Below are 13,564 nucleotides of genomic sequence, written 5' to 3'. Positions count from 1 at the left end.
ATTTATGATGTTTTATTGAATAAAAAGCACCTTTTTGAATTTTCAGTATCAGTGGTTCCCACTATTACATGATTTACTTCCAAATAGAAGTTTTAATACTGTTTTTTTAATCCTGAATTGTTCTAGAGCTTGTTTCTCTTCCCACTGTCTGCTACCAAATAAGTCCAGTCCTTTTATTACTGTATGGTGGAACACCTGTCCCTGGTCAAAAATTGTTCCTACCCCTTTAATTCTAAACTACTCAAGGCATAGGTCATAAACTCCTAGTTATTATCCACATCTAGTCCTATGTCCTGCAGAAAGTGCACACAAAACATTAGACAGAATTGAGGCTGGCCCCATGGCCAAGCGGTTAAATTTGCACGCTCCACTTCAGCGGCCCAAGGTTTCACTGGTTCGGATCCTGGGCGCAGACATGGCACCGCTCATCAGGCCATGCTGAGGTGGCATGCCACATAACACAACCTGAGGCACTCCCAACTAGAATATGTATGTAAAACCTTCCAGTAGGATCTTTTTATGGTTATTTGGGGGTTGACAGATTCTTCAGCCAAGATTTCCTGACTCTCCCTGGTCTTCCTCTCCAGAAATGCAGACCCTGCGTGTGGCTCTAGCAACTTTGGGAATTGGTGCTACTACTGCCATTTTTACAACTCATACCGTCCACCACAATGAACTTGTTCCCACCGTGCTCAGGTACATGGGCTAACAGATCGTCCATCTGATTTCAAAACAGGACTTTCTGAAATAATTGACATGTATTGGGGGGGGTAAAACTGAGACTTCTTAGGTGTCAGAAGAGTGAATGGTGACAGGAATCAAGGCAGCAACTGAGAGCCAACGATTATGAAAGATGACTTTATGTCCGGTATTGTGCCGAGTCCTTTAATGCATCGCTTCATTTAATCTTAAGAACCACTCCACAGGATTGGTACTACGGGTACCCATATTTTAGTAACAATGAAACTGAGGTTTAAAGCAGTTACCAACGTGATACTGTCAATCAGAAAACAACAGAGGTAGAACTTGGGGCTTGCCATCAAAGCCCACGTGTTTAACAACTCTGCTGGACTGTCCCCCAGAATGAAGTGAAAATGATAAATACGAACTTACATGTATAGATTTTTTCAAACTCTTCTTCCTGTTGTTATTTGCACCCTAGGTCAATAGCTATAGGACTTAATGCAATGTTCAGTAGGCTTGGGGCAACTCTGGCTCCTCTCCTGATGATCCTGACAGTGTATTCCCCCGACCTGCCCTGGATCATCTATGGAGTCTCCTCCATCCTTGCTGGTCTTGTTGTCCTCCTCCTTCCTGAAACCAGGAATCAGCCTCTTCCTAACACCATCCAGGATGTGGAAAATAAGTGAGTAAACCCTCTAGTTGTCACCAGATGGGGAAGGGGTTGTGTGCTATAGCTCCGTGATAAAGAAGGCAAAGGACCATTTGGAGCCCTCTGTCCTTCATGCAGGCTCAGATCTGGGCTATTTCCACTTGTGTCCATGTCCTTTGGTTCTGTAGCAGCTTCACCCCTACTCACAATGGTGTCAGACTCTTCTTGAGGCTCCCTAGGTCCCACAGACCACCTAGCACCAGTAGGTTTAGTGGTGAAAACATCAAAATTAGTTCTATTGTGAATGGTACATACTCTCTGCCTCTCATGGGAGACAGGCACCTGATGTTTTTTCATAAATCTGCTAAGACTCAAATGTCTCATTCTCATGAGCCTGGTTTCATCACCCATCAGCCCACTGAGTGCCTGATAAATTTTGGGGAAGGGAATAGGATTGCCTCACAGATACAACCTGATTATTGCTTGGGTCAAGGAAGAATTTAGGGATTGGAGCATAGAACAAGATCCTTCTTGCAAAGAAGACAGTGTATCTAAAGGAAGTGGATCTTCCTGTGATACCTGTGAGATTAAGTTAAATTTTCTGTCACAGGTAATGGAAGTTTTGAGGAGAGAGAAAAACAAAGCAAATGGGAAAACAGAGTTTGAAATGAGGAAAAATAAGAAAGTACCTTTAAAAATTTCAGTTCTCCCTTTGATTTTCCTAAGATGTCATCGGTCAAAGGTGTAAAGGGACAATGTTGAGAGTAACAGGATCCAAAATGCCTTCCCAGGGTGCCCAGGTCTCAGGGCCTTTTCCAGCGTAATGGCGTCAATATCTTGGGGGTTTGGGGTAACAAAGCTGGTGGGGAGAGGATCAGCTTGTCCTCAGACATGCAGTCTATACTCACTTATTCTATACCTTCTTTGTTTGTTTCTGATTTTCTTATTTTTTTGTATTTCTTTTTCACAGCAGAAGAGATTCAAGAAAAACAAAGCAGGAAGATATTTCCATGAAAGTAACCCAATTTTAAGGAGTTTCCAAGAGCTAAGCAAAATCAAAGCAAAATAAGGGGGGAAAAAAATCAAGATTGCTCCTTTATGCTTGAAAAACTAGCCAAAAATATAATAGACTATTAGAATTAACAGCACTAAATAACAATTTCCTAAAATAATTTATGAGTTCAAGTAATTCTGTGAACAATCGCTTGGTTTTGGGAATAAGCTGCAAAATTAGTTTGAGATTCATCTAGAAATTAATAATAGCATCATGGAGTGACAGTGGAACTGGCTGGTATGTAAAGAAGCATATGGAGGAGTTTATGCAAAACCACAACCATCAAACAGTAACAGCAGATGCCACCACAAATCAGAATAATTCCATAGACACATCCAAGTATGAATAAATACTTGCTATATGACATTCTGGTAACCAAATCACTTATGAATTGAAAACTTATGTAATAAATAGCATTACTTAGCTTTTTAGAAATAAATTCACAAAATTTTATTGCTTTTCCTTTGCATTTTTTCTAGCTTCATATTTTAAACAATTAACATGAATCATTTAAAAATATTTTAAATACTCAAGTATTAAAGGTCAATTGACATGGTAAATGATTTCAAAATGTATATGTATAGTATACACGTGGACATTATTTAATAAATATCATTATAAATAAGACTATACTTCAATGCAAAAATGAGCAAAGAGCAAGAACACATAATTTTCGAAAGGAAAAGCCACATGAATAGTAATTATATGAAAAGATGCTCAAATTTAATAGTGATCAAAGAAAAACACACTAAAATGAAATTCCAACTTTCATTTGCCAAAGCTGTGAAGACTTTTCAATGTGCTATTCATTCTCGCAGTGGGTGAAGTGCAGTGAAATGGACACTCATTCAGAGCTCGAGGAAGTATAAAGGAAAGCACGCTATAAAGCTAAAGAAGTGTGGCTTTCTTATCACAAGCTTCAATACAATCTTTATTCATTCAGCAAACGCTTGTTGAGCTAGTACAACCTACTATGCTAGAGCCTGTCTTCTGCCAATAAAGAAAGGTTTCTTTTCATTCTGGATTCCCTTTTATTTCTTTGTTTTATTGCCCTGGTGAGAAACGCCAGCACAATATAGAACAGAAGTCGTGAGAGTAGAAATCCTTGCCTTTTTCCTGATGTTTCCAGGAAAACTTTCAATATTTCAGTATTAACTATGATATTTGTAAATTTTCTATAGATTACCTTTAACAGTTTGAAGAATTCCCTTTTATTCCTCCAATACTGCAAATTTCTTATCAAGAACAGATGCTATAATTTGCCAGATATATGGAGATAATCTTTTTTTTTCCTTTTTAGCTTCCTAATATGGAAAATTATAGGAATTCATTTTCAAATGTTAAAGCATCTTTGTGATTCTGGGATAACCTCTGCTTGGTCGTGATGTATTATTCTTATATAATGTTAGATATGGTTTTCTAAAATTATGTTGAGATATTTTGCACCTATATTCATGAGGGTTATTGGTCTCCAGTTATTTTTCTTGCAATAGTTTCATCTCATTTTTGTATTGGAATAATTCTGGCCTCACAGAATAATTCTGGCTTTTTCCTCTGAAAGAGTTTGTATAGAATTGAAGTTATTTCTCTTTTAAATTTTTTTGTAGAATTCACCCGTGAATCTATCTGGCCCCATAGGGTTTGTTTGTTCGTTGTTTTGTTTGGTCTTGGTTTTTTAAAGGGTAGAGGGAGTTTTTTAACTGCAAATTTCATTTTTTTGATGTACAAGGCTCTTCAAGTTATCTATTTCTTCCTCCGTAATTTTTCTCCTCATTAAGGGTCATATGTTCTTGCTTATTTGCTTGCCTGGTAATTTTTTATTTCATGCCTGATATTATGATTTTACTCACTTAGAGGCTTGATTTTTTTTTTATTCCTACAGATATTCTTGAACAATTCTGGGATATGCCTCAGTCACTAGGAAATAGTTTGATTCTCCTGGGTCTTGTTTTTAGCACTGCTAAGCAAAGCATAAAAGCATTTAGCCTATAGTTAAACACCCCTCACCATCACTGAGCCAAAATTCTTGTGGATACTCTATTCAGGGATCCCTGAATGATAAAGTTTTCTGTCCTACCTAGAAGGAATAGGCACTATTCCTATCCTGATGTGAAATCCAGGGACTTTTAGCTCTGACCATTTGGGTGGGTCTTTCCCCAGCCATGAGTATTTTTCTCACATGCATGTGCCAATCACTATTCAGCTGAATACTCGAGGTGGTCCCTCTGATGAATCCTTGTGGTGGACCCTGTGCAGGTCTCTGGAGCTGTCTCTTTGTTAGGTCTCTCCTTTCTGTAGCTGGATGCTCAAACTCCAGCTTTGTAAATCTCCGAAAGCATGAGCAAAAGTTTTCCTGACAGTGAATTTCCTAACTTTAGCATCTTTTTTGATCTGGATAGGCTGAGAATTCCCACAGTTTTCAAGACCTGACTCCTTTGTGTTTAATAATTCTTCCATCTATTTATCTCTCTCCTCTCACACTTAATCATGAGCAGCAAAAAGAAACCAGCAAGTACCTTAAACACTCTGCTTGTAAATCTCTCGGTCTGTATATCCAAGTTTGTCACTTAGAAATACTGCTTTCTACATACTGTGGGACACAATTCCACTAAGCTTTCTTGACACTGTGCTTGAAGGATCTTCTTTCCTTCAGTTTCCAATGATACGTTCCTCATTGCCTTGTGAGTCCTCAGCAGTAGCAACTTTAATGTCTGTATTTCTACCAACAGTTGGTTTATGACAATTTAGATGTTCTCTAGGATTAAATAGGTTTTTCCTACCATGCTCTTTACTTCCTTATGAGTCCTACCAGAAGTATCATTAACATTCTTATTTCAACTAACACTCTTTCAAGGCAATCTAGACTTTTTCTATCATGCTCCTCAAAATTCTTCCAGCCTCTGCCCACTCCACAACCAAGACAAGAATTTTTTTTTCTTTCTTTTTTTGGTGAAGAAGATTGACCCTGAGCTAACATCTGTTGCCAATCTTCCTCTTTTCACTTGATGAAGATTGTCGCTGAGCTAACATCTGTGCCAATCTTCCTCTATTTTGTATGTGGGATGCCACCATGGCATAGGTTAATGAGCAGTGTGTAGGTCCACACCCATGATCCGAACCTGCAAACCCCAAGCCACCAAAGCAGAGTGCATGAACTTAACCACTACACCACTGGCCGGCCCCAAGAATATTTTTAAACAAGTTAATAAAACACTAGTTCAACACAATATGAAGTGCAATATGCTGAGATGTCTTACACTGATTGTTGGTAAAAGTATGTGTGGAGCACAAAAAGGATTAACTGGATAAATTTAGAAAGGTGGTGAAAATGTAAGATGTTTAAAGCTTATGACTGGTGATTTTATTGTTCATCAGCATGAACTTTGCAGAAAATACTTGATTCTATTGCATACTGTTGAATTAGACTTTCTCTACCATGTGCTAATTTTACAGAGGCTGATCTATGGATTAGTATGGTACAATTTTATTATAATTTTGTGTATGTATGAAGAAGATTGGCCCTGAGCTAACATCTCTTGCCAATCTTCTTCTTTTCACTTGAGGAAAGTTGTCACTGAGCCAACATCTGTGCCAGCCCTCCTGTATTTTATGTGGAATGCCACCAAAACATGACTTGACGACAGGTGCTAGGTCTACGCCCGGGATCTGAACCCATGAACCCCAGGCATTCAAAGCGGAGCACATGAACTTAACCACTGGACCACTGGGCTGGCCCTATTACAATGTTTTGAGCTCAGGGCCAACAATGAAATTTTTCTGAATAAAGAGAAAAACATCCTCTATTATTAAACACCACACGGTTTTGGAAATTAGACTGTGCTGCAGACTTGATAATGCTTCTTAATTAGTTCAACCTGAAATTACAAGGTGAAACATCATTTAGAGGTAACTTTTACACTGTAATAAAAGTAAAGTCACTCTAATGACAACTAATATTGATAAAATCACAAGTAATGTCACTACTTTAGATGCTCCCTGTGCTGTCAAACGTAAAAGCAAGAAGCAAGAACCATATTTCCCCACAAATTTGCAGCAGATGTATTTTCCAAACTCAAATTATAACTCAGCAGCATTTGTCACACCTTATTGCAAGTGCTAAGGAAATTTCTGTATTTAAATATCCATGTAACTGTGCAATTGAGGAGCTTACACCTAATCTAATACCAAGAGAACACTTGAATAGAATTCTATAAATGCCTTCCAAGAAATACATATGCTCAATTAAAATCATATGCTCATGGATTAGCATCAGTATTTGGCAGTACCTGCCTGTGTGAAAGGACAGTTTCAAGATGAAATACACAAAAATCTCATTACAGATTATCGTTAGTAAATAACATTTGCAATTGATTTTGATGATAGGTAAGACTAACTTTGAACCCTAATTAAGTGAAATGTTATGTCAAAAAAAAGAAGAATTCCATTCTTCTCATTGGTAGACCTATATTACAAACACTTGTACTCAATTACTATTATTATATTTTGAACTTTGTCCATCTAAAAATTTAGAAATTTGTTTTATCTTTTGTTATACAAGCACCTATATAATATCTTTACTTTTGCCTCTTGGCCTGTAAATCCTAAGCTCTTTACTATGTAAAAGTCCAGTTCTACACCTTACAGGAAACGTTTGCCAATCCGTGGTCTACAGCACTGACTCCTCAAGTCTGAGCCTTGAACCTCCTTCCTCAGAATAACTTACTGAACAGAATCATTATAACTTGTTCCACAAGTGATTATTATGAAGCTAAAAACATGAACCTCTGATTTGCAGGAGAAAGTCCAAATTCCTTTATTTATTTATTTATTTATTTATTTATTGAAAATCCTCTCTTCTCCAGTTATGCACGCCTTTAGGTTCTAGCTATGTTAAATATGTGGTAATTCCACAATCACTCCATGTTCTTCTATTCCTGCAGCCATAATTGTGTACTTGTTATTCACTCTACCTGAAATTATCTTCTTCCCCTTCTTACTCCCACCATCTCTTCTTAATGAATGAGGATCTACTCGTTCCCCATATCTGACTGAAACCTCACCCCTCAATTAAGACTTCCCTGCCTTATGCCATTTACTCAGTAGCATTAAACACTCATTAATTCTTCCACAGCACATTGGGCATCCTCCATATGTGACACTTATGATATTAACTCTTTTCTTTGAATGGACTAGGAGACATTAAGGACACACAACATGTTCTGTATATCACTGGGTTCCTAGCACTAGCACAGATGAGGTCTCAAAAATGTTAAATAAGTGAAAAATATAACAGAAGATATACATTGTTTTATCAGAAGAAGCATTTATTCTCCAATGCCTTCTCTCTTTTCCCCAAATCCATTCCCCAGTTTCCAGAAACTTAAAATCCTTCTGAACCCCTGATTAGATCTCCATTGCAATAGATCTTCAGCTACTAAAATTGTTTTACATTGAAAATTCCATTGATTTAATTTAACTCAGGATTGTTTAACCAGCTCTCTTAACCAAACGCAATACTAACTAAGCAATGGACTTGTTCTTCATTCTTCCTAGAAGAAAATCACACTGCAGTTCCAACTTGAGTCAAAATTCCATTTTAGGGAGAAATCACTACAGGTCATTAAACAAATGTATTTTAGTTTATATAGTTGGTACATTTAACTGCAAGTCCACTCTTGTCCTCTGGTGCCCCACTGAGGTCAGAGACATTTCCAGAGGAAGTGTTTAAGAGGTGTATTTGTCAATAGTTGGAAGTAACATTTTAAATAATTGCCTCTGTGACTTTATTGAAAAATGTGTCTGCCTGACCCAAGAAAAACCTAGAGAAACTGCTAACACTACTTTGCTAAAATGTTAGGGAAGGGAACAATGAGGAGTAATTGCTGTTAGGGTCAACAGTGACATAATGTGACTTAGTGGGGAGGAGCTATTTTCTTTTTATCTCCATAAAGTCATTCTGTCTCAAGCTGGGGTCACTTGCTCAAAATCAATGGCATTTGAAGAGGTCCTGAAGCTGGAATGCTAGGGAAACCTCCAATCTTTTAGATGATTTCCTCATTACTTTAAATACGATAATAGACTCTCATTCTGTTGGAGAACTTCACTGAAGCCATCCCTGGTCATTCCTGCCAGATGCACATCCTCAACCATGACACTCTTTGCTAATGGTACTGAGACCCTGATCTTAAATGCTCCTGTGTGAATCTCCATCACATAGAACACAAAAGTAAGGCCAGAGAAGTCTCAACATTTCCTCCACCTCCAGTGGCAGCTCCTTCATCTGAATGGGATCTTCACAAACATGAACAAGTGAGATCAGTTAAATAAGAAACTCTAGCTGTGGGCTCAGAGACGTGGATTTTGGGAATTTACCTAGGTAATTGATATGTGCCAAAGTTAAGAATCATTGTGCTAAATAACAGATAGAAACATAGCAGGAGTCCTAAAATAATGTACTGGGATTGGGACGGCTTCCTGGAAAAAATTATGTTTAAGCTGACACTTGAAAGATGTTTATCGGTTATTAAAGTTTGAGAGTTGGTTGACTAATAATTAATGGGAATGTTATTCAGATAAGAGACACAGGTTTTTTGAAGGTTCACAGGTGGGAGAGAGCCTGGAGCATTTGAAGAGAATAGAGAAGTTCAGTACGTTTAGAGTGTGGGATGCCAAGGGACTGTGGCTGGAGATGGAGCTGGGGAGCTCTAGCATATCCCACCTGCCTCCTCCGTGACCTCACCCCTCACACACTCCCTCACTCTTTGTCTACCTCTGCTTCTCTTCTCAGTCCTTTCCCTTAGCCTATAAACATTCTTATGAGTATTCTGTTCCAAAAACAAATAAAAATAATGATATAGATACACTTTGGACTCTCTCTTCCTTTTCTCACTCAAACTTAATTAGAATATTAACCTAGGCCCTCTATCAGTTAACCTAGAAACAGCTAATCCTGGGAACTCCTTATTTTAAGAATAAGGCTGTTCTATCTCTAAAGTCAGGGTTACTCACACACCCTGACAAGATGAACTTCAATCTTCACCAGAATCAAGCTGAACCACCAGTAAATTAACTGCTATTGGAAAAAAATTCAACATTCTTTATGCAATCAAAATTTCTTCAATAAGCTGAACATAGAATTATCATATGACCCAGCAATCCCACTCCTAGTTACATGCCCAAAAGAATTGAAAATAGGTATTAAAACAGAAACTTTCATAGCAGCACTACTCCTATAGCCAAAAAGATGGAAACTACCCAAATGTCCATCAACAGATGAATGAATAAACAAAATGTGGTATATCCACATTTTAGATGGAATGGAATATTTTTCAGCCATAACAAGGAATGAAGTACTGATACATTCTACAACATGGATGAACCTCTCAAACATTCTGATAAGTAAAACAAGCCAGACACAAAAGACGACATATTGTATGCCTCTATTTACATGAAATATCCAGAATAGGCAAATCCATAGAGATAAAAAGCAGATTAGTGATTGTGAGGGGATGGAGGGAGGAAGAGAAGGAATGAGGAGTGACTGCTAAACGGGTACAGGATTTCCATCTTGGGTGATTAAAAAGTTCTGGAACAAGATAATGATGATAGTTACACAACACTGTAAATGTACTTAATGCCACTGAATGTACACTTTTAAATGTTGAAATGGTATATTTTATGTTATATGTTTTTCACCGCAATTAAAAATAATTACTACACATACAAAGTAGGAAGTGTGACTTATAACTGAGGGGGGGGGGAAGTCAATAGAAACAGTCCCAGAGATAACAAAAATTTTAAAATTAGCAGAAAATTACTTTAAAACAGTTATTTAAAATGTATCCAAACATTTAAAGGTAAAGAAAGAAATAAAAAGTGGAAGATAAGAAATGGAAATGATAAAAGAACAAAATTGAAATTCTAAAACTGAAAATATAACTTTCAAAATGAAAACTTTACTAGATGGACATAACAGCAGAGAAAAGATCACTGAATTTGAAGACGTGCTGATAGTAATAAAGAGACAAAAGGCTAGAAAAAAGAAAACAGAGCCACAATGACCTATGAAGCAATAGCAAACAGTTTAATGCACTTGAAAATTGTTTCCTAGAAAGAAGAAAAGTTTGAAGCAGAAAAAAATATTTAAAATAATAATGAGCAAGTTTTTCCTAATTTAAAGAAAACAACAGCCCCCAAATCCAAGAAGTTCAACAAACCTTAAGCAAAACAAACAAAAATAAAATCAAATTTATGCACATTAGTCAAAATGTTTGGGTGAAAAAGACAGAGAAAATCTTAAATTGAACCACAGGAAAAAAAATATGTATCACATGAGGGAAAAAACAATACAATGATGGCTAATTTCTCATTAGAAACAATGTAAGCCAGGAGACAATGGAAAGACATTTTCAAAGTGTTGAAAGAAAAACAGCTGTCACCCAACAAGTACTATGGAAATGTTAAAGTTCTTCAGGCTAAAGGGAAAAACACCAGACAGAAAATCACATCTATGTAAAGAAATGGAGAGAGACTAAATGGTAAATATGTAGACAAATCCAAGACATTTTTCTCTTGTATTAATGTCTTTGAAAAACAACTAACTGTTTTAAGCAAAAACAATATTGCATTACAGCATTTGTAATACATATACATGTAAAGTGAATGACAATATTGGCATAAAAAACAGGTGAGGATAAATGGAAGTATTTTAGTGAAAGTTTCATACATTATACAGGAAGTAGCATAATAGTAATTCAAGGTAAGCTATGATTAGTTAAGAATGCAAATTGTAATCCTTAGAGCAACAACTATAAAACAAGAAATAGCTAAAATGTCAACACAATAAATAAAATGAAATACCAAGAAATATTGGATTAATCCAAAGTTAGGCAGTGAAAGGAGTAAAAACAGGACAAGGAACAAATGGAACAAAGAGAAAACAAGTAGCAAGATGGTAGATCCAAATCAAATACATTAAATGCTAGTGGGCTAAATACTCCTATTAAAAGGCAAAGATTTTTATACTGAATGAAAACTCAAAACTCTAACTGGGTGATGTTTTAAAAGTGAAACATATTTTAACTATAATGACACAAATAATTTAAAAGTCAAAGGATAAAAAAAGATCCACCATGCATACACTAAATATAAACACTCTGGCTTTCTCATGATAATATCAGACATCATAGACATCAAGACAAGGAATATTACCAAAAATAAAGAAGTATATATAACAATGATGAAAGGGTAAAATCATTAAGAAAAAATAATAACTCTAAATGTGTATGCATCTAACTTCAAAAATACATAACAGGCATATATCGGATAAGGGGTTAATATCCAAAATATACAAAGAACTCATACAGCTCAACAAAAAAAAAACCAACAACTCAATTAAAAAATGGGCTAAGATCTGGACTGAAATTTCTCCAAAGAAGATAAACGGATGACCAACAGGCATATGAAAAGATGCTCAACATCATTCACTATCAGAGAAATGCAAATCAAAACTACAATGAGATATCACCTCACTCCCATCAGAATGGCTATAATTAACAAGACAGGGAACAACAAGTGTTGGAGAGGATGTGGAGAGAAGGGAACCCTCGTATACTATTGGTAGGAGTGCAAACTGGTGCAGCCACTATGGAAAGTAGTATGGAGTATCCTCAGAAAATTAAGAATAGATCTATCGTATGATTCAGCTATTCCACTGCTGGGTATTTATTCAAAGACCATGAAAACACAAATGCATAAAGATACATGCACCCCTATGTTCATTGCAGCATTATTCACAATAGCCAAGACTTGGAAGCAACCTAGCTGCCCATGAAGGGACGAATGGATAAAGAAGATGTCGTATTTATACACGATGGACTACTACTCAGCCATAAGAAATGATGAAATCCGGCCATTTGTGACAACATGGATGGACGTTGAGGGTATTATGCTGAGTGAGATAAGTCAGAGGGAGAAAGTCAAATACCATATGATCTCACTCATAAGTAGAAGATACAAACAACAACAAACAAACACATAGCAACAGAGATTGGATTGGTGGTTACCATAGGGGAAGAGGGGAGGGGGGAGGGCAAAAGGGGTGATTAGGGTCACATGTGAGGTGATGGACTATAATTAGTTTCTGGGTGGGGAACATGATGTAACCTACACAGAATTTTAAATATATTATGATGTATACCTGAAAGTTAAAAAAATAAATAAATAAAATAAAATAGAAAAAAATAATAAAATATAAATATTTTTAATATATTTATTTATTTTATTTATTTAAATATTACTTTATTTTTATAAATTTATCATTTTATTTATACTTATAAATATAAATTTATTTTATTTATTTATAATATTAAATTATTAAATATGTTTATAATTAAATATATTATTTACATTTATAAATAATTTATTTATTTAAATATTTAAAATATAAAGTTTATTTAATTGAGTAAAAGTCAATGAAATAAAGAATAAAGAAAAAAGTAAATCAACAATGTATATAAGTATGTACCTATATGTATGTATGAATATATATATAAATATGTATAAATTCATCTTCCAGCAAGAGAGACTCCCTCACTAGCTTTGAAGAACTAAGTTTCCAGGTTATAAGAGAGCTTATGCAGAGGGCCACATGCAAGAAGCTGTGGATGGCCTTTAGGAGCTAAGAATAGCCCCTGGCTGACATCAAGAAACCATAATACTAGGAGGGATATCCTATCACTGAGAGGATTAAACGTGAGTGAATCACTGGAACATCATCTTAGAGTGTTTCCATCACATTCATTTTTTTAAAAAAAACTTTCAGCAAACTAGAAATAGAAAAAAACCTTCAATACCATCAAGAGTATCTATGAAAAATTACAATTATTATCATACTTAATGGTGAAACACCAAATGCTTTCTTACTATGACTGTGAGCAAGGGATGTTGTGTAACTCTTGCTACTTCTATTCATCATTGTACTGAATGACCTAGCCAGTATAATAAAGCAAGAAAAGATATAAAGGCATAATGATTTGAAGTGAAGAAGAAAAACCACCTTTATTCACAGTCACTGTGATATTGTATTAGAAAAATCTACAAAATGACTGCTAGAATTCATAAGTAAATTTGACTGCTAGACTTCATAAATAAATGTATCAAAGTCACAATAGAAGCTA

General features: G+C 35.8%; 1 protein-coding gene across 2 annotated transcripts in view; it reads left to right on the top strand.

The window, feature by feature from the left end:
* Nucleotides 1-4,233, top strand: part of LOC103540295 (steroid transmembrane transporter SLC22A24) — a 53,519-nt gene extending 49,286 nt beyond the window's left edge. Inside the window, exons 8-10 of one of the 2 annotated variants that reach the window (XM_070565358.1) lie at nt 588-696; nt 1,163-1,366; nt 2,304-4,233. In XM_070565358.1, the coding sequence (XP_070421459.1) occupies nt 588-696; nt 1,163-1,366; nt 2,304-2,364 (374 nt within the window). In that variant the 3' untranslated portion in view covers nt 2,365-4,233. The remainder of the gene's footprint in view (nt 1-587; nt 697-1,162; nt 1,367-2,303) is intronic. The other variant, XM_070565359.1, reaches the window with a different exon arrangement.
* The last annotated feature ends 9,331 nt before the right edge of the window (nt 4,234-13,564 follow it).

This window comes from Equus przewalskii, chromosome 11 (assembly GCF_037783145.1).
Source record: "Equus przewalskii isolate Varuska chromosome 11, EquPr2, whole genome shotgun sequence".
NCBI classification, from domain to species: Eukaryota; Metazoa; Chordata; class Mammalia; order Perissodactyla; family Equidae; genus Equus; species Equus przewalskii.
Note: the sequence above shows the minus strand (reverse complement) of the source record. Positions and strands in the feature narration are given on the sequence as shown.